Source organism: Epargyreus clarus, unplaced genomic scaffold (genome assembly GCF_041222505.1).
Source record: "Epargyreus clarus isolate Ecla_fem2 unplaced genomic scaffold, WU_Ecla_fem_2.2 ptg000004l, whole genome shotgun sequence".
Taxonomy (NCBI): domain Eukaryota; kingdom Metazoa; phylum Arthropoda; class Insecta; order Lepidoptera; family Hesperiidae; genus Epargyreus; species Epargyreus clarus.
The window spans coordinates 7412374-7436064 of record NW_027332212.1 but is presented as its reverse complement, the minus strand read 5'-3'; the positions used below and the strand labels follow the sequence as shown (position 1 = coordinate 7436064).

The 23691-nt window shown below is 35.2% G+C and overlaps 1 protein-coding gene across 7 annotated transcripts in view; it reads right to left on the bottom strand.

The window, feature by feature from the left end:
• tay (tay bridge kinase) overlaps positions 1-23691 on the bottom strand; it is an 81317-nt gene that overhangs the window by 8725 nt on the left and 48901 nt on the right. For 6 of the 7 annotated variants that reach the window (XM_073093049.1, XM_073093053.1, XM_073093051.1 and 3 more), the window contains one exon: positions 99-158. In XM_073093049.1, the coding sequence (XP_072949150.1) occupies positions 99-158 (60 nt within the window). Of the gene's footprint in view, positions 1-98; positions 159-10650; positions 10890-23691 lie in introns of those variants that run through there. The other variant, XM_073093055.1, reaches the window with a different exon arrangement.

Below are 23691 nucleotides of genomic sequence, written 5' to 3'. Positions count from 1 at the left end.
AGACAAATTAACAAGCATATTTTTTTAAGTAATGCTATTTGTACAGCTGTATAAAAATCATTATCGTAAACACTTACAATAATACTTAAAATACTTACATCGTCCATTGATGCATCATGATACCTTGGTGAGGCATTTCTACTACTTTCTGGGCTTGCCTGTAACAATAACAAAGCTCTTTTAATTATATATTCCAGAGTCCCAAATGTACAATAGCATTAAGCGTCATTTGTTTAATTTGATGTTTAAATTTACTCGGACACGTTGACTAACATTCCAATAAAATAATATTTGCTGATTGTAATAATGTTATCTGTATGTTTGCACAATGTTCAGACCATTTGTGGTTGGTATTCAGTAGCAAGCCAAGGAATCTGTGCCAGCTAGCACATTGCCTTATTAGTATTCTAGGTAACAGTAATGTAGCTCCGCCTATTGTTGTTTAATCAAGAGTTGTTTATTAGAATTAACTCCGACCACTACACCAAAGTAATTTATGTTTAATGGGCAATTTCTGATGTTAAGTAGCACGATAAATAGTAAAATCGCGGCAAAATTACATAAATCAGTAGAATACATTACACAGATCAATGGAATTCATTGTCCTCGGCTTGATTTATAACTCGATCGCTAGTTTAGATTACACGCGTTACGTCATCGATGTTCAATTGATTGATGCATACACGTACGTAGTGGCATCCTTGATGAATACATTTGTAGTTTCAATAAACTGTATCAGTTTCTTAATTGATTCAAATGTGATTCGGATCGACCGTATTCTACGATTGTAGTATACGAAGGGCCATTAATATGTTTCCCATTATTAAGATAAGAACCGCACAAACAACGTACATCAATTAATTTATAATCCAGCTTTAGATCGTAAAGCGAAGATTTGCAATTGCAAGAATGAACTAATACAGATACGATAAGAATAATCACAGATATAAAACGGAGGAGAAATTTTAAACTGTATAAAACCTATTACTTTACGATCGGCGGCGAACTGAATCGGTGTTAAAGTGGGAATCGAAAGTAATTACGTCAAGACATTTACGATGAAGCGAGAAAATAGCTCAATAAAGCTAGCCGGGTAACCGAATCGTCCGCGATAGGCTCAATTTAGTAAACTGCTATCCATTCGAGGAAACGTCTGTTTGCACTTTCGAGAGCTCAGTGTAAACCGCGCCTCTCCGTTTCAACTTTATCTGCAAGAATTTAGTTTTCCGCTCTCCGCAGAGCAATTAAGACTTGTTAACTGCGGGAGACTGATGATTAAATGCATAAGGCGGCGTTTTGTGTTTGTGTTGTTCGTATAATACAACTTGTGTATGCAACACTAGCGTATTTATACGACTTCGTGGAGTATGATCCTAATATAGGAATAAGGAGACTATAATTTCCATGATTATCTTAATACCTTGGATGTCAAATACTACACCGTGGTATAGAAAATCCATAAATTTTTATGATGATTACGACAGTATTTAAAAAAAACAATCAGGTTTCCTTTTGAATCCATGTTTATTTAAATAAGACTGATTTTAGGTAGCAAATAAAACCTAAGTACCTACTTGCATAAAGTACACTATAATAAACATAGTCGTTTTTTATTTGGACCTCTATATGTAGTCACATTATAGTTATGTTAATGTAATTGTTTCATTGTGATGCGTACAATAAAGCGTATTTGTATTGTATCATGCCGTATATAGGCCGACGAGGACATGAAAGGGACAATCTTTTTTGAAAACGTTCCGACAATTGAATGTTTAGCATTATTCGGACGTGACGAGCCTGGCGGTGTGAACCTCTGAATATTAAACGCAAAATTTAGTACCAAATAAAATTAAATAAAAAACTTTATATAGAGCATTCACTGGATTTGATGTTAGACAATACGAAAATTCGGATTTAAAGCTCAGTTATTATTTTATTTTCGAACATATGTTTAATGAAATTAAAGATTCCCCTGAATGCTGTTTGAGAGTATTTAGTATTGTTATCAAAAGTATTTGAGGTCTATGAACCGGAACATACCTAGTATTGTAGATTAAATGCTAAAAGCTTTCTCTGCTTGCGAGAAATCCTGTGTCCGAAATTAGAACAATGTTGGTTTAATAACGACGAACGTGCAAAAACATTTTACAATCTCTAGGAATTTGTAATAAAAAAGTAAAGCTTTCTAGTTTAAATCACCATTTCACATAGTCAAAAGATTCGAAACGAGTGAATTTCTAAATCAGTCGCACAAAAAGAGCAAATCGGTTCAGTGGCATTCAGACTATTGAATGATTTGAATCTCTCGCGTTATCCGGAGGGAGTTGCTTGGCAACAATGTACGGATGAATTGAGAGGTGTTCGTTTAATGATGAGTGATTTTAAATAGGGAGTTGAAAGGATATTAACAAGTTCCACAATACAAAGTGTCGTATCAAATAAAGATATTACTGAAAAGGGATATGCTTTTCATTATTAAAACCTTAAACATTGTTAATATTTTTTTATTAGCTTACTTTAAAAGTAAGTTACCAATAACGATTGGCAAATATTACTACTGTCTTGTAAGTTAGTGTTTGATAATGCCTCAAAGTCTACAAAGAACTTAAATCTAAATTTTCATATGGATTGCATTTTTACTTATAGAATGCCCTTTCATCGTTGACAGTGTGGCAGTGAAAGTTAAAACACACTTAGCAGCTGAGTGCCAATTGGAAAAAGCAATCGGAATCACGAAAAGAACAAATCTGTTTCGGGAGCGCACCGGCAATTGAATGTTTAGCGTTATCCGGAGAGCCGGGCCGGTCGCAACAATGGAGTGATAAATCAAGTATGGAGAGCTCGTGCCGGACGGGCGGGTGGCGCGGCGCAACCGCGTCCGGTGCCCGCCGCAAGACATTCAAAGGTGCCGCTATTAGGGTTCACTACACTTGTCATTCACAAAAGAGTTATTGTGTGCCCGAACGTGAACGCTCTGTGATCGCAATTCGAGGGTGTTGACTGTGTACATTACACCGATTGTCCTCTTATAATGATGAATGGCATTCTGTAACATATTTTGAACGCTTTAAACGGTATTGAATTACCGTTACCGTTAAACGTTAAATATACGTAGAATAGAAATATAGACCTAAAAGATGAATTGACATAGTTTAAATAATTAAAATTAAAAATATACAGTCAAGTGATACAATCATAAAACAGCTCACGTAAAGATAGCTGATCTCATTCTTATCAATCATGCAATCGCAAATTACTAATTTAATCGCCGATATCAAATAACACAAATATCCAATTAGTTACAAGCTTGTTTTATTTAATATTCAATTCTTAAGTATTTTTATTTAAAAAAATCAATTTATCTAACTTATTGACAGCCCTAATGGCGAGCCGAACGCTCTATTTATACGACAAACACGTTGTTGTTAATCATTTAGCATTGACGACACAGAATATTAAAGTGTGGATGACTTTGCTACGATACACTTATAGGCGCAAGTTACCACGCTGTCAATAGCCAGAACTCTGTACTGAATTAGCAAGTACATTTACATAAACAAAGATTTATTATCTTCAAAGAAAACTTTCACAACTAGAACTAATTGACTATGCATTGAACTAAATATCCGTAGTAAGCTGTATCAAAAGGACTTTCTTATGTAAATTGGGTCTAAAAACGTTTTAGGAAAATAAACATTATACGAATCTAAATCTTACCTTGGATTTGGAAAGCTTTCAAAGTTGTACAGTCGTTCCGGCACTTAAATATAAAAATAGCGAGTTATGTCTTTTGAATATACTTAAAGAGTTTATACAAACGATGATTAATGTGACTTCGTGATAATAAAAAATTACGACAAAATTGTTTTAGATTTTATTTTTCAAACCTAATTTACTTCCAAGTCAATAAATTATCACGGCTACGAATACAGCTGCGCCTTTATTATTATGATATTATCATATCATTCCACAAAAATAGTCTCCGAAATGACTGAGAATGACGTCCTGAATAAAGCAGAAGGCAATAAATTTTGGAGCCAACATCTTTTTATTGGTGCCGAGTTTATAGTGGATCATTGAGCCGATGCGTCGCATTGGGATAAAGTGAGATGTACGCATAATTTACTTATATCTTTGTCGGTCTGATTTTTTATATATAGAACAGTGTGAATTCCATAGAACATTTTTTGACTTCATTACATGGTATCAGCAGTCAATCAGTGTAATGGTTATTGCAGCCAATCGGCATCTATTATGAACCATACACAGGTCAGTCCGTAAAGTACTCCCAGGCTCTCCCATATAATAAGCAAGTTAGGAAACTGAGGCTAAGTGAGAGTTGGTAGCTCTGAGAAACTAAACTGCCTCTTAAACCAGAAACTAACTTCTGAATTAGGTTTTATAACAGTACAATGACGGTAACTCTACCACTTTCAATATTTTACTAGTAATATTGAATAGTATAAAAATAAATACAAAAAACAAAACGAAAAGAAAAAGTATTTAAATTTACTGCGGCACTATATTTAGCACTTAGTGGAACTTCCAATACTACTGACTAACTTTTATAACTTCGGATGACGAATGAAATTTGCAGAACTTTTATTTGTTCGCAAAGGCTATCTTAAAATAGACGTAACTATTTTTATGAGACTTCACAGAGAATTTTCTTAGAGTCAGAATTAAAACTTAGTGTATTTATTTTAAGTGCAAGGGTTAAACGTATAAATTTAACATGACATTCATGACATGCTTATTTTACTGTATAAAATGTAGCCACAAACTAAATTAAATAGGGAATAAATATGGATTATTTCATGTGTACATGTGGTCAGATTATTTATCATTTGGAAATAATACTCACGTAACTTATTATTTGTTACGTAACTGTGTGTACCTACTTGCGGTTGAATTTATTGAGGGTCACATAAATTTGGAGAACATCCTCGTATTAAAGTTATTATGTCATTTTAATGGAATTTTGTAACGAAATCGCGGACAGACATATTTATAAAAACACTCAGAAGCTATTAACATAACTCACTTGACAAATGTGCAAGAAAATTGAAATAGTTGCTCAGTTTAAAATAGTTAACATTTAAATATGTATATAATATTCAAATATTGCTACATTTTCGTTTACGACCTACAAAAAAAAAGCTCGTGACAGATTATTTTTACACGGAATGCTTTTGTAGTTATTCATAAATTCTTTGTAACGAGTTGTGTCCGAAGTGGAGTTGGCGTTGGCCACTTGTCAAAACGATTTCACATTAAAATAGATAATCACAGAGATATTAGCGCGATGAGTGATGTCGTGTCGGCAAGTAATAATAGTTCGGCCGAGCCCACCTCCGAGCGAAACTCGCGCCAGTCAAAATAAACCAGCAATAAAAATAAACGACCCCATTACTCAACCTTGTCAAAATAAAACTTTGAATATTAATTCGGTCGGACGATTGATCAAGATTGTATTAAGATGTATACCAAAATTAAAATAAAAAACCAGAAGCGTCAATTTATTATTTTTTATATCAAAAGTTCGGATTGTTATCAATTATGATTTGACTTTCCGTAATAGAGACATCGATTCAGATGGTGCTAGAAAATAGGTAGGAATTCTAGAGAGAAACGAGTGTAAAACGAGTCGGTATTTGAAGGGTTGTTCTAAGCGAGTTTGCTCGCTCGTTGCGGCGAGGAGGGGAATCCGGAAAACGGCATGATAGCTTTTTCGCCCCTCATTCGAAATTCTAATACTTGCGCAAACTTTTAATAGGATACGACTTAAAATTCAAGGAGAATTTGAATCGTGGCTAAGTTCAAACAGAGGCTCGCAATCTTAGCTCGCGGCGACTTTCTAATCACCAGTGTTTTTCTATTAGCCGGTTATTGGATTAGTTGTTTCGTTTAAACGACCGACCGGATCTATATTTAAACGACATATTAATTAACATTTAATACATCTGTATCGATCAAATTACTTAACCTGTCTGCATACGATTAGGTTGTCTAATCTACATATTATTATTAACAGCTCATGATAGGTATATTACTTATCCGTGTACAAATAGTGGGTGATCAAATTGTTAGTCAATATTTTAAAGAGATATAACTTGAAACACAGTACATTAAGATATTTTACTATACCTACTGCGTATTGTAATGTAACTGTAGATCTTCCGCGACATATGATTGAAAACATTATATTCATATAAGGTGAAATATATCAAAAATATGGTCTATTAACTGGAGGTAACATAAAATTAGCATAATGTAATAATGTAGATTCTAGTATTTCCTATTTGTGATGAAATTCAAATATTCCCCACCTACATTATGCAAACTTTTAGTATCAAAACTGGCTTACAATTTTAGAAGTGTTCAGCAATGCATATAAGTGTATTTTAGTGCAAATTTTAATACATAATATGAATTGCTAATATAAGGACGTGAATACCTCATGTTGAAGTTGGAGCAGGTTTCTCAGTTAAATCTCATGACTTTATTTTTGAATACAAATAGGCGATAAACTGACGGGTCTTAAAAGCAATAAACTTGTGTGAATCGTGTGAAAAAAATACTAAGTGGCCGCTATGAATATTTAGCACGAGAATTGTTTGTTCGTGACCTGAATTTATGCTGCATACAAAATTTCCTACGATGTGGTGGTACATACGCGCATTGTACAGTGGAATAAATTCAGACAATCCGTACCGTTTCACATTCTCATTTATACAAACAAAAGTTGTGGAACATTCTGTTTTAAAATCATACTCGTCCCTGATATTTTCGGGGATGTATTGCAGTTGTATTTTGCTTTCACCGGTTTATTTTGGAGTTGTTTACTTTTGTTACGAATAAATACAAACACGTTGACTGTTTAAATTGTGGTCTGCGGATTGATTGTTTTGTTTTTATTAATAAATTAATGTAAAGTTGGTTGCTGTTGGGCATATGATGGAATTTATCTGTTTCTACTTAAATACTCATTCCAGCAACGGTGGTGCTATCGCGTTTTGGTTAGAGAGGATAGTCCGATTGACATAATATAAGCATTTAATACTGTTACTTATCGAATAGTTGCGATTATTATCAATAGCTCCATAGTACAAAGTACAGTATAAGTAGTATCAGTATTTTGAAATAGGTCAACCACGAGGTTTATCTTTTCTTTTATAATATAGGAGTAGCAGACGAGCTTGCAGTTCACCTGATAGTAAGTGGCTACTGCCGCTCATGGACATGCATTATTGTTATCCACCGTGGACGGCATATTGATTATCATTTAAAGGTGAAGTAGGAGAGTATTCCATGATTTTTAAAGATAAGTAAAGTCTATAAATCCGTACACGGCTGGACTGTACAGGTACCAGTTGAAATACCATATCAAATAAAATATTATCAAGTTGTAAATGTAGTCGAATACCTCGTAAATGGAATATATTGACAGACAGATAATAAAGATAGATATTATATTGAAAATATACGACAGTATCGATACTTTTATAGCATGTCATATTATGTAAATTAGTTTATCCATAACGAGTTGATACGTAATTTGTAAGCAAGATTAAGGTGATTGACTATTCAATTGGCCTATAAATGCGCGAATCGACCTGGCTGCTCTTATCAGATTACATATAAATATTCAATAATCATTATACTCAACCTGCTTTCATGCATATTCCACTGCATTAATTAATATCGCCGGCGATTGCATTCGCTCGCCGGTAAATAATTTTAATTTCGGTCACTTTCCGCACACATTGAAAATTAATTTATTGGTAATATTGGTAATATTGGTTAATATTGAAAACTGAAATGACAATCAAACATTATCAAAAATGCGTACTTGTGATTGTAATAATAACACATTGTGTTCCTACTTGTATGTGCTTTTAATAAGTGCACTCTTGGTTGAACGACATTAATTAATATTTGAATTCATACCATTATACCTACCTACTAGGAAGTGTACATTTATACCTAGGTACTGGGAAGTGTTTCGTATATTAAGTGTGTGTATTATAAAACTTGCACACTTTATCTCTCTCCATTTAAATATTAAGCTTATTATAGCGTACCGCAAAACGTAGATCCAATCGCGCAAAGTGAGAATATATTTAAAATTTATAATTATTTAAACTTGAAACAGGAAAACATTGTCAACAAAATTACTAATAACTTCTAATATTAACGGTTAAATTCGATTAGACTGCAACGGATACTGTTAATTTATTACTCTGTGCCTGCTATTTCGTTGGCGTCGACTATATTTATTGACCCTATAATCATTACGAAAATATTTCCACAATTAATCCTTACTAATATTATAAATCCGAAAGTAACTCCGTCTGTCTGTCTGTCTGTCTGGTTGTCTCTTCTTCACGCCTAAACCACTGAACCGATTTTAATGAAATTTTGTACAAAGATAGTCTGACACCCGAGAAAGGACATAGGATAGTTTTTATCCCGGAAATCCCACGGGAACTAGGGATGGCGATCTAAAATCGATTAATCGGGGTCTTTTGGACACAAAACATCGATTATTTTAATCGATATTAGTAAGGATTGAATCGTAAACTATGCATTTGATCAAGTGATGGTCTTTAGCAAAGTTGAAGGTACGAATTTTCAGTTTTATGTATGTTAGTATGTTATAATATTTTATTATAAACGCGGGCGAAGCCGCGGGCAAAAACTAGTTATATATAATTTAGCTGTAAACTATTAATATAATATTATATTTACCAAGTACGGCCATTTGTGGTCACCTATTAGCAATAATTAAATGTATTAAAAATAATAAGCGTGTAAGGAAACAACTTTTATTACATTTAGCATTACTACACTATTGTGTATAATATTATGTTCAAGTATTGCTGTTCATTGTACGTCAATCCCATAATGGGATTTCAAGGGGAATACGTGTTATGTGAGCCGCACAAGAAATATATTTACAACATATAACAAGTTGATCCTGTTACGAAGTCATAAATAGGGAGATCTTTTCATATTAACCTCAGAATATAATTTATAAGATGTTTGGAAATAACATTTGAATACATTCGTGAGACTCGAGTGAGTCACACTGTTTTTACTAGGGAAAAAAAGAAAAAAATAACTAGAAATCATATATTAATTTTATAGTGATATTGCTGTTATATGTACAAAGTAATAGTGTTAAGTCATTCATGTTAAATCAATATGAAATCATATATAAAACTTTCTAAGTTCTAAGCCTTGAGTTGTGGCCTTCGGAGACTTGAATGGAATGTCACATGATATGACAATGACAATCATTTTTGCTTACATTCCTAATGGCACATTGCGGCCCGATATAATTCGATAAACGGTTACTTACATTAATATATTTCAGACGCACGGCTACGCGACTACAAAATTCTGGTAGACAGACTATTACTTAACCTTTTATAATCCACATAACCTTCACTTATTTTTTTGTTTTCAAATTACAAGCAAAAATTAACCGCTACTCATTAAATCTACTCTCATGCGGTATGATTTCAAATTTCAATCCATCATCTCGGTCGTTGGAAATAATGGAGCAATTAATATGCCAGCTACAGTACATAAACGCAGAAATAATTGGTTACGTTTAAAGCAACATTAAAATTAACCTACATTCATTCGCGTGACTATATCTATGCATTAGTTACAAATAGCTGAAGAAAAGTAAGCATAATTATATCGTTAGCAAATGTTTGCAATGTGTAATATTTAACCGCAATTGTACAATGACGGTTGTACAAAGTTTGTTACAGATATCGTGTTAAACGACTGTTTCCATTTATTCAATGTATTGAATAAATTATTTACAAATTATAATATTAATGTGTATATACAATCGACGTAATGTAGGTCGTTCTTGTTTAAAATTAAAGTTATAGTCATAATGTAGTTCAGTATTCATTTTAAGTATCAAACTGAAAGTTACAAGCGAAAGTTGTTACGATAATACTATTATGTATTTACATAAATAGTGTAGAGTATTTAGATTTAATCAGAAAGACACCGGCTATGATAACAAATCGGATTAAATTATTAGTTGTACGTTACACAAGTTACATATTACAAAAAAGGTACGTCTCGGCTCTCTAATAAATAATATGAAAACACAACTTATGTCCTACTTGTGACCTATATTTTAAACATGGAATGGCTCTAGATTTATTTTAATTATCAACCAATCCACCAATCATAGTTTTAGAACAACGTTAGTTTATATATTAACGAATATACAAAAGCTTAGTTGTACATAATCCAACAATATGCCAGTATAATAAAAATCAGAACGGAATCCCATAATCTCACATAAATAAACATCTTAGCGACTGGCTTTATTACCCTGTCACGAGATCCAAAACACTTGTCACTTATGTAACATTCATTCCTTTTTCCTTAATCTCGACGGTTTAACGTAGATATACTCTACGTAAAATAGTAGACAAAAATATTCGCAATAAAAATGCGGCAGATTATCAAGTCTTCGCATGCGGAAATACTTATATAAGAGTTTGCCAAGAGACTATAGATTACACGGAACAGTGCATTATTTTTTGGCACCCGAGTAAAAAACGGGAAATCTGTTCAGCTTTATTTGGTAAGGCGGAAACGCCGGGAAAATACCTCGTTATCTCTTTCATTTGCGGGGGATTGTTTCTGGCCCTCTTTATACGTCTTCGAGACACTTGACACGGTCTTTTCGTTTTTCGCGCTCGTCACCGTTCCGTTACTTTCAGTCTTTTGTTTACCACTTTTTTTCTTGCCTTCCTTTTTACTACCCTCAGCATTGCTTTTAGGAGAATCCTTGATCCTCACTATGGTAACTGTCACTAACTTCTGGGTCACAAACTTTGCGAGTTTAGTTCACGAAACGAACTTCTTAGTGTAACGAAATAACATGTCAATTGAAAAATTTAATTGAAATACATTTACAACTAACTGAAATTAATTGCACAATACGTCGAGAGTCACTCTTAGAACGGCCTTTGTTTAACTAAGATGACGACACAGAATTCTTTATTGCACTTTAACGCACTGCAAAATCCGGTAAGAAAAATATCACTGCAATCCTTGTGTCACTGAAATCCAGAGCGGAGTTTCCGTTAAGGCAGCACAGAGGCGATCCGTCAGTGAACAAAAATAAAGATAGATCGTAAACCGAGCGGAGACAAAGAAGGCGATCGCGTCGGCGTACACGTGTCGTCGGCCGCGCGGCCGGGGCGGGAGTGCGCGGCGCGGCCGGCGGCGGGCGGCGCGCTCGGCCCGCGCCCCGCGCCTCGCGCACGCGCCGCCCGCCCAACAAACCGCTTGGTTGAGCATTTCTCGCGATACGATACACATGTAAACGGCTTTCGGAAGCCAATACGTGCCCGCACAAACATTCCAATAGGATTAATTTATTAAGCGATAAACGCTTCATTGTGCCGGCTATTATAATTACATTTATATTCAATTAAAATGATACTATAATTGGTTTGTACATTACATTGTATATTGCCGGTATTTCAAACATTGTATGGAATTGTGTGAATGTACGTTAAATGCTTTAATTTTTATCGTCTACATTCCTGCAAACAATGTTTTTAGACTTTTTAGCATTCATATTTTTGTAAATGATGTCATTAGTGGAGATAGTATATTTTCCTGTCCTATTTTTATTTTATATAATAACATTTATTATAGGCAATGATATACATATTAAATCGCACTAAAGAGGCAAAACAGCTTACATTGTTATAATTTACCTTGTTGTTTTACGTATTGTTGATACATGAATTTAATTTGATAGATAATAAAAGTGTATTTTAATTATACGACTATTATACAACTATTATAGTTGTGGTTTAGATCCCAATGACTTCTGACCTCACAATAACACATTATTCGTAATCGTAATTAAGGTATTAAAATAGCATTAAATTAATACGCAATTACTATAAGGCACGATGATTCAATTAACATGAGCGGTGTATATTTCAAATTAATATAGAAACGATCACTGTATTTGTTGATTGCGGGAAATTATATTCCAGATAACCATTCATATTAATTACCGGATGTCGGTTAGGGTTGCCAATTCACCCGGAAATGTCGGAATTCGTCGCTCGATTTATGTCATTCATGACGAGTTGTATACGAATAAAGTTGTCCGCTTTATTTATTTATCAGAATCAGCGTTATGTGAATCACGATATTACGTGTTAAATGTTTTTGTCGTTATTCCTCTTTTTCATTTCAACATTTTGTCGATAGATGATAGATTACACTAATAACATAATCTTTAAAAAACGTATTCATGATTCAGGTTTTTTGTTATTTTTATTTCTCGTGTTTCAGCAGCCCTAACCGCAACATCAATTTATTGTGTAGTTAGTACCTACGCAATGTACATTATAAGCCAAATGAATGCGTTTGTGCAATGAAATGTACTGGCGGCCGAGCTGTGATTAAATTATTTATACGTAATAATGAAATTTCATTCGGCTTTTGTCGCATAAAGCTAATATCAGAGTAGCAATTTAACACGCTCATATACAATTTTAATATTCATATTGGCAATATAATTTAAGTGGGTTAACATAATTGATATTATAATAATACATTTCTATTTGCGGTAATCAATTGAACAGTGCATGTCCTTTTGATTTTAGTATAGCTGCTTATTGTATTGTAACGAATATTGATATTCGTTATAATTATACCATAATACCCTATTGTATTGCAGACGTTAAAGAAGTAATAAATAAGAGAATATAAAGCTAAACTCTCAATATTATTCTCAATATTCAAACGGCAGCAATGTTGAAGAATGCCATACCAAGTTCCAAGGAGCTTAAAGCGCTAAACATATTGCATCAATAAATATAAAACATGAGCCGACTGCACACTTATTACGTTCAAAAGACCAGTTCGGTACAGACAGACGTTGCAGTTAATATATTCTAATCTGACACCAACGAGAGCTCTAAGTGCATCCTGGCTCGCGGAGCGGTAAGTGGCGGAATGATCATAAAACATATTACATTGCATAGTACTTTATGATTGCTATTTACTTAACGATTAGACTTTTCATTTATTAGCTACAGACCGCTACTTTATTCATTTATAGTGTTGATAGTTATACTCAAATGGAAATATAAATAGTTTGGAAATTTGTACGCGTATAAATTTTCCTTTTCTCGGAAAGGAAAAAATAACTATTTAATACAACGAATATAAATAGTAAGTAGTGTAATTGTATTATTGAAACGAAGTAAAACATATTGATGTTTAGCTACTAGCTTAGTGTGCTCAAGAAAATGTTTAAAAAAATACTTCATCCACGGCACGTCTCTATCTTTTATAAAGGTTATATAAAATGTTATATAAAATCTTATATAACATTTACAAAACAAGATATGAAAATATTTATACTAAAATAATTATAATTTAATAAAAACAAATAAACAAAAATAAAATATGAAAACGTTCGGTACGGCTTTATGATGCGCGTATTGAGCTACGATGTAGGGCAGTATTTTATATTCGAGCACCAATTAAGTTTTACTCAACGTAATGCGGACCGCTTCCGGCATTGATTACGCAGATTGAAATCGCTTCGGTACCCTCGCAGCTTGTTAATGATGCAATAAAAACTCCGCTTATCGATTTAACCGTAAAAAGCGCTTAAAGGCATAATAATTTATAATACCAACAATTTGACGAGAGGCAAAAGAGAAAAGCAACGACGCGCTTTGAAAATGACAGCGCCGGTAGAGAAAGACCCCCGCGCTACGTTAAGTTTTTCGGGGCACGACCCACAACTCTGCTATGCTGAGATTTTTCCAATGACCCATTTCCATTACGAGCGCTAAGAAAACCGCAGACGTCGAGTAACCTCCGTGATATTGCAGACGGGCACAACGATCACGTAAGTGTTATGAACATTGACGAAAATGTTACGACGCTAACACATACACTAACATTATATACAAACAATTAGGCGTGAAGCGACATCAAACGGTCCTCAATTGCGGTATTATCTAACAACATGATTTGTTAACCGCTCGCTTGCGGAGTGACAAAAGTAATTAACACTTACGATACACTAGAGGTGCCGGTTTACGGCCGACCCTCGGGGCCCGCCTTCCGACGAGGGAGGGAGAACGGCACCGCGATAACGATCGAAGCTATTTCAGCAACGATTAAATTTTCGAGGTTCCCATAATTTATTTTACGCACGCTTTATTTTTGCCAGATAATGGAGAGCGTATCAGTGAATTTTCTACTCGTTTTAATAATTGGTAAGGATGAATGAAATCACTTTATATTATTACGATATAATATAATATAATATATAATGGGAAAGGTTATCTACGCAAAATTACGAAGTGGGCGTTTATTTGTAGAATGTTAAGAATGATTAATATTAGGTTTATTTTAATGTTAGAAAGGGTAGATAGAAAACACAATTTGTGATAGATTGCAGTTATATTTATTTCGACAAAGCCAGATGAATGTTCTCTAATTAAAGCGGTACCAAGAAAAAAAGGACAAAAGTGGAAAGCAACGCGGCTTCCTTTTCCAAAATAACAATGAACGGATAAGGAAAAAGAGAAAGTGCGAGACGAACATTTTTGAAAGTGTGACTTTAGAACGGACGAGGACATATTACAAGGTGACAACGAGTATGTTATGCACAAAACATATTAATGATCCGAAGTGAGTCGAGTCTGCGTTCTTTGAATCGTAATGAGGAATAACGTTGAAGTTAGTTCTAGAGTGCAGTCGCGCATACTTATTCGCGGATGAAACACATTTAACAAAAACGGTGTTTAAAACTTTGTCTGGACAAACTAAGTAGTAGTGTGCAATTACATTTTGTATGCGCATGATGTTAATGTTATAAAAAATTCGAAACAACTTTATTCTGGTACAGGATTGAAGTTGGCATTTTTAAAGAAAAAATGTTCTACATTTTTTTCCATTTGCGTTGACAATGTTGATCTTAACAAAGTGTGCGAAAACCTCAAAAGAACAAAAGGGAGCTTGCTTTTAATCCGAGAATGTATATAAAATATTTTTAAAAAGCCGAGATTTGTTGCACAAAGCCGTTTGTTATTCCATGATCAGTATTTGAAGCGTCGAGATTGAAGATGAAATATTAACGGATAAAATGTAAACGATATTTACTGTCATCTACGTCAGTGAGCGGGAGCAGTGGGAGGAGGTGGGGGCGAGTTAGGGTTGCAAATTGCATTCTGTTATTGCAAATTATTCCATTATTTTGACTTCATTATTTATATTATGCAAAATTGTGGAAGATTTATTCTCTAATGCCATTATTAGGTTTGTTTATTACGGGCTGTTTTGTTATTTTAACGGGTATTTGGGGTTTTACAAAACAGATTAGTAAAGTTAGAATTGCTCTTATTTTTATGAAACGTCTAAAATATATTTTAAAATTAAATTAGTGTAGCTTCCGACAAGTGCTTCGGGGGTAAAGAGGCGGCGAGCAACCCTAGTAGCAGTAGAGAGTGCAGCGCGAGGTGACATCAAATTTTCAACGAATACGCCGAGTATCTGCCGGCATTATCTAGCCGTTTGCAAGTACTCCGCCGCTTTTCATATCTTTTCACTAAAAATTTCTCAAGAGCTACATTGTTTCCGGGCGGTTTTGTGAGTTTCGCCAGATAGTCCAACATTTATTAGTCTTTTTAGCGCTAACATAAAAGAGAATCGCGCAGAATAGACTTTTACTGTCCAAATATGAAGTCGTTTTTACTTCAGTGAGAGATTTTTGCATAATAACTGTAGCTGTTTCATTTTACCACAGATTAGAAAAGAAAGACATTTTTTATTTCTGATTTAACCGCAATGATATAATATTATTTCATACTGTGGAAGTACTTTCATTGTGGAAAGTTAAGAATAATAATTTAACAACTTGAGATAACAGAACAACCAAACACAAATAGGTGTCTAAATAGAGTAAGCATTGACATTTTAATGGACAAGATTTTATCAGCCATTCATCTGAGCAAGTCGCATTACCAAAAATAATACCGGCAAAAAGGTCGCAAAATGAGCGACTAAGAGCATCATACTGGAGTAGGCCGAGGGCGAGCACTGACAATCTCGTTATAGATGTGAATAAATAATGAGTAAGCATCAAGGCCCGTACTCCGGGCACGGTATGGAGGGCGATTGAGCCGGCTTTGTTGGTGCTGCTCTGCGCCCGGATTACGCCGCCGCAAGACCAATTTATTCCGCTAATCGAGCCTCACCTCGCCCGCTCTCGTGTAAATTAATTAACTACAACTTAACCCCCGCCTCCTTGCGCGAACATTTACGGGCGAGTCGAACGTGCACGTAAATATTTACCGTCGATGTGTGCCAAACACTTATACATTAATAAAATATGATGTAACATGAACAGAGATTTACTTAAAGCTGATTACAGCATACATATTTTATAGAACACATAACCAAAGGAGTTTCTAGTTAAATTCCGAATATTCTTATACTAGTGGCCCAATTAGGTATCATAAGTAGAGACATGATAGGTATGTTTAGATACGACAAGTCCCTCGAGAAATTTAGGAATACGAAAAAAAAAAATTTGTATAGTGTATTTATTGACCGTTGAATTCCATGTTTATAGAAGACACCAAAGATACCATTCCATAAGAATCTATGTATAGTCATATGTCAGTTACGTAACACAGTTCAAAAGAAGTTGCCGCAGAAGCTAGTCTCGATAAAAATCGAATAGTCGAACTGAATGCATAAGACAACATTTCCCTTTCTCTCAATTTAATCAAAAAAGGAAATCAAAAGATTTACACGCGTCTGCGGCCAGGTGGACGTGATCGACTCTCGGCGGAATGCGCCAGCCGCCTGCCAACTGAGTTGTTTATGCACTTGACAGCATCGATCAACCCACACGCCGATACGCGATCTCGCATTGCAAGTCTTCTGAAATATAGCTACGAGCGCACAAATAGAACGAGACGGATTGCAATACGCTAAATATAAACACGGCTTGTTATTTTTAACCTTGAATTAAAAACGCTCATGTATTCAGAGTGTTTACGAATGTCACAGCGGTATATTTAATTCAAGGGACATTTCATTTATGACGGCGTGCACATCGCGTATTTGCAAAATACATTTCCGTGCGGTGCAAACGTGCAGTCTGTTAACTTGACGCTGTTTCGCTAACAAAGCATTGTTGCATAAGAGGATTTGGTCAAAGAGAAAGAGAATTTCGACGCGCGCTTTGTGCGCGAAATTGAATTGAATGTCATATACGAGTAGAACGCATTCCGTATGCTCAAAGGGAGTGTAATTGCGATCTGGCGGCTCCATTTAAAATGAATTCGTACAAATCTGCGCTAAGCGCGGCGGTGAATGTTGGAGAGAGAGACACGTCAGTGTTGCTAAGCGATTAGAGTTGCCCGATGTTCAAACGTATGGTTATATCACGAGTAGAAATAGTTAATATATTTAGGTGTATTTCCCACTTACGAGTATGAATGAAAGTTGGTACTAGTCTACTAGTGCCTATTTATCAAAATATTCTTAGAATAAAAAAGGCGATACACGTTTCTAATTGTTTAGGACTATGAAAATAAAACTATCATTATTATTCAGTATCACTAAACACGAGGATTTCTCGACATCGTAACTATAAATCACAGCTAAAAAGTTTACATACAACACAACACAAATGTAGAGGTTAGCAAAACTACAACAAAATGTGCAAATTCCAGTTCAATAGCAGCACTATAATAGACTAGAAGAACGTGGCAGCCGGCAACACTGGCTGCGCTGTTTGTAGCCGGTGTTCAGTGTTCGCGTTGCAAATCGCGCGCTCATCCACTCGTGTCGCACTGCGCGACTTGGTCGTTTGCCAGCCGCTTTGTTTTATCGTTTTTGCAAACTATTTGGCATCTAAACTATGTTTACATTTAATGATACAGAAAAATCGCACCCGATATTTCAATTTGTCACGACACCGGCCCGCGAGTCTTCAGCTGTGATGATGCAATGAATAAAACATGAAACGAAACGGACATATTAATTATTAGATATTTGTTATCTGTTATATTGCCTAATAAATTTTGTTAATTTGACTTTCCATTAAAAAAAGGTAATTGTAACAAGGATTTATGTGCTTTCTCGACAATGCGCAAGACACGAATTATTTATTAGCACTTGCGCTTGCATTCTAACTTATCAGATCACTCGTGCTTACATTTAGCAAAAAATTATAAATCAAATAATGAAATTGAGGTGCACAAGCTACTTTATATCAGCCACAAATGGAATAAGGCTTTGTTCTTTATTCCAGTATAAAATCCCGATTAAAAGCTTCCCATCACATGCAATATTCACGACCCAAAATAAAACATATTGCGGGGGTGCTCATAACAGTCTATTACATGAAAGCTTGAAAAAGAATTTCAAAAGAGAAACAATTAGGGACTTAAAAGTCCCATTACGTTATGTACCTAAGTCGCCTAATAAAATAATAACGCGGTATGGAGGGCACAACAAACCAAAAGAGATAAAGGGAGAGCGTAATAAAAACAGTTCAATTTTAGGGATATTTTGTCGAGGTTATATCCATAAACTGAGCAGAGGAAAGAGGGGTGGCGGGCCACCCTCGCTCGCTCGCTCCCCCGGCGCGGAGTAATGAATAAACTCACTAAACACAATTTCACGATGACAGTAATCGTACCATCTTATAATATTTTACGACCGTGATTTTGTACAATCGTGCAGTTTATTTTTTTTGTGTAATGCGCTATTGTTTCATTTTAAAGAAGTGGCAAGGGGAGGACTTGTTACATGCCGTGTGTATGCATGTTCTATTGATATTAAATGCAAAATAAAGCACATATATAAATTTAATATATCTTGTTTATAGAATTATACCTACTATAAACAAGATATATTAAATTTATATATATTTAATTGTATAAACAAAACCTTTGAAAATTGATTTTACGGCATAAAACTCAAGGCATAATGTCTGCGGAGTCATGAACGTCTGCTGTAGCGGGCACGATTTATTTGCCGACTTGTGACCTAGGCCGGGTCTCTCTTGGCGATCTTGAAATTATGTACCTCCTCGTCGTCGGCCGAAGAAAATATTCTTAACTGTCGTGAAAACTGCTCTCGTATTAAACCAACATTATCTAAGATCGCGGGTGTATTATGTAAGCACTCGTTTAAACACTGTAAACTCTAAAATATTGGACATAAACTTATCAATGAAAAAGGAACCAACATCGTCTTCAAATAACAATCTCAACATCGTATTCTGCAATGACATCGTAACGAAAAATCAAAACCAATACACTGCAACAATATATCGGAAAGTTTCGAATTTCACAGAATGGAAAAATCTCGACAATACCGAGACGAGCAAAGCTGAAGCTGAAACGTTACCAAGCTCCGGGCGGCTCAAGTGTTGTAGAGCGCTGTAGAACAAAGGTATTAAAGTGAATGTTCAAGCTTGTTCCTTTGGAATACGGGGAAAGCGGCGCAACGACATCGCTAACTCGTTTTGTTTACTCGCCGTGTAAAAATGTAGTTCGCTCCTAAACGCCCGCCGAGGTGGATCCTCCACTGCGGTAACTTAATGATTCAATTTCCATTTACAACTACTGTTCACGTTTTTGTTTCTCGTCGAATCATATTGAATTACATTATGAAAATAATATTTTACTTGGCATACTTTCAGTGGGATATTGTAATCCGTTTTATTACCTAACTCAATTTACTTAACATAAAGATACAAAGTTACAACAGGCTATTAATGTAATGGAGTAATAGTACGGTGTTAATATATACAGGGATATAATGTTAGTGAGCCGCCGTCGGGTCGCTAGTTTTTAAAATAAATTTACATAGTAACGTGAGCCCAAAATAAAGAGGGAAAACTGAACGAAACGACGAAGAGCAATGAGGCGATGCACAAAGTCGCTCCGAGACAAGGTATAAAACAACAAAGTGGTCGACGCATCTAGCTCGACGGCATAAAGAGGGGAATAATCCGACAACGTACGCTCAAGTGCAGTGGAATACTGCTACAGCATCCATATAAAATAATGATCTGTCTCTTAGCACATTATACGCTTTAAATTTATGGCAGGCGTAAAATAAAACTATTATGTACTCGAGCACCAACTTTAATGGTTACATACTTCGAAATACTGAAATTACTGTTGAATTATCGTTGACTGGCGCGAACTGATGTTACAGTACAACCGATTGTATTAATGCAATTTTATAAGCATCAAAGCATGGAAAATAGTAAGAGAGGTTTTAATTTTACGAATGAGAGACACGATAGGCATCGACAAGAACAATATTTACGAAATGAAACAGTTTAGCTTACAATTATACACTTAAGATTTTAGCTAAAGATAATTTACAACATGATGGAAGTAATCGAGGTAAGATAAGATTGTTATCAATACATGTTTCAGACATTATCGGCCTTTTAAGCGTTTCATCGGACATTACGAAAGAAAGATAAAATACAATTTAACGCTCTCCTATTGAAAGTCGTATTAAAATGTTAAATGTAAATTAAAATAACAGCATTTATTAAATGTCAGAATAAACAAACATCTCTTATTATTCTTGAGATATAACACATTACACAACAGCCCTTGAACATCCATTCAAAATTGATATCCATTAAAAACAGGGTCAAAGGACGTGGTGCGGAAAGCGTGCGCGATCAAAATGATGTGACATTCAGTTACAATACAACCGGGCGTCGGATTTAAAAGGGTGTCGTCTAACTGCCGACGAGTGGATCAAAGCTAGAGAAAAAATAGTGACGATAAAATAAACAAAATATTGTAAAATGTTTGGTATCGTATCATACCAAAACTAATAAAAATAAAGTAGCCGAAATTATGGTGTCCATTTTGATCTAGGTTTTACAAAAAAATACTGATCATGTTTCCTAAACGCCCCAAAAGAAGTATAATTTCAAAAATCAGTTTTTTAGGAACAATTTTCGTCATATTTACTACATTTTATTAATTACGATATTTTCTTTGAAAAATTAAGACAATATATTTATTAAATTCGTACACATTATTACTAGGACTGTGTTTTTGTCCATACCGTCCTCATCCTTATAAAATAACAAGGACTAATCATTCCTTTCATCACCAGATAAATGCCACAAAGTCTATATCCTTAAGTTATTGAATCATGCGCTTAAAACAAAATCGTATATCGCTTGCGCGTGCCCGCCTGCGGTTGTGCAACTTAGTAAGTAGCGACAGGGTCCAGCAAGGTAATAAGATAAACACAAGGCGAGGACAAAAACCGCTTTAATGAGCTCGCGAGAATGTACACAGGGGATATTACACGACGGCCAGCGCCGCCGCGCCACTCCGGACCGGTTCCGCTCGCTCCAGTATTCATTAAAAGACCATTTTAATCTCTTTATGCCTTCTCAATTGTGAACGAATTTAAACAATGAACGCTCGTAAAAGTCATATCAATTAATTCAAATCGTATCTTGATTTTTTGTTTTATTTTTATCAATCTATCCGTTTATCTATGCCTCAAGGTAAATTGAGTTAAAAGATCACAAGTCAATATTTGAATTTGCATTTTTAATATCTAATTAGTGTTAATGCTATCAAAGTTATTGGTTTTAGTGCGACGACGGATTTAATTTAACGCCCAAGGCATATTGTTTATTAAGAGATAAGGCGTATTACAACATTCTTGCGAATTTATGGGCACGACTTTTCTCAAACAGGCTATTAAAGTTATCGCGAGTAATATTGATATTGGTGCCACACGTTCACGTGTTACGTAACTACATGCAGCCGAGGTAAAATGTTTACCGATCTGTGTCTAAGACTTTCTAATGGTGGTTGGAAGCTTTCATCGGAGCTCGGAGCGAGTGCGAAAATTTAAACGACGTGATTTCCTCGTTTCGACCTTTGGTTTGCTTCGTTCCTAATCCTACACTAGTTGCTAGCGTTATTTTATACGTACATTCCTTATTTCAACCTCTCTTACATAAAAAAAATGTGTAGAGGTTTAATGAAAACAAATTAAAGTATTAGCGTAGAGATATTTAAATAAAGTAAAATAAATAAATAGGTATTTTAAATAATGAAGTTAAGCAATTATTTAATATTCATTGTGGATATTAATTTTAAATAAGAAATATATTTAAATCTCGACAAACATTCTCGCAATATTTGCATAAGAGGAACATAAATCATTCTAACTACATCATTTTAAAGACAGGTCGGTAACAAACTGTTCTGGATGTAATAAAGCATTACCGCTTCTTCTCGCGGTGATGGTGAAAGATAAGAGCGAAAAAAGCCGACGATCATTATAGCGTTAGTTTTTACTAGCGCAAGACGTCGTCTCGGGCGTTTCTATATACATTACAAGTTTATTATGACGTGCAATGTGACGAGCGACGGGCTGGTGAGGTTGAGTGAGACGCGCGACGGGAGCGGCCAATTAAATGGGCGCTTGAGGATCGCTGCCAGATGAGTTATTCAGGCGTGTGGCCGTAAACACGTGATGACACTATAACGATCGCGGGGAGACATCACTTGCGCGATTGACGGACGCGATGGGCGTGCGTCTTAATATACACAAACGTACAATGTATGCCATCTGTTATCGAACTCTACAATCTAGATATTCCAATGATATATCTTGATGAATAGATTTTAATGAAAGTATGCAGTACGAGCCGTACTCTTTATATCCACATCTAGGTTACAATGATTTATAAAAACCCAGATGGTTATATCTTTAATCATATTACAGACAGATGAACGGATAGACGGTGTAGGCTTAGCAATAAATTTCCTTTCCGTACGGCACCCTAAAAATAAAACACGTCAAAGACCTCACATACTTTATGTACGACACGTATTAATGTGTTACAAACTTCTCACAGAAGCTAAGTTAGTTGTAAATAAAATAACTATAGAAAATTAAATTCATTGTACAGTTATTGTCCGCGTAAAACTGCTAGTCTGCTCTGAATATAGAAATGAATCACGTCGCCATAACAAATTGTATGACTACACCTATTCGCGAAAACTTCAAAGCGGACTAGCAGTTTGGCGGGAACTATAACACATAATCGCAAAAGTTAGTATTAGTAATAGAAATCCACTTAGGGATCTTAAGTCAGCAATGCAATTCGCTCTCATTAGATTTCAGCACACACCCAAAGCTAATAAGTTACCCCGGCTTGTAAGTGGTCAGATTAAACTTTCTCTACATTTGGAGCTCTTTTATGCTGAAAGCGCACGTAACAGTTTAAATCGAGAGCAGAATGTAAGTATCCACCCGTGTTGGAGCGAGCAATTAATCCGACAACCGCACGCTCGAACGAGTCCGCCTCGGATGTAATACGGTGAATCTCCGGCGAGCACCAGTGGGGAGCGGTTGAACGTATATTTAAACACCTGTCAACCCCCTCGTCTCTCCACGGGTCGCCTAACTTAGATTACTTTATAATAATTCCCCGAGATTTCACTCCAGACGGAATACATAAATTAGCTATTGTCGCGAACTTGCTCCATCGTTAATGAATTAGGAAACTGGAAGTTGTTGAATAATAGGCTCCACACTACTCCACGCTGCTACAGCTTCATTACC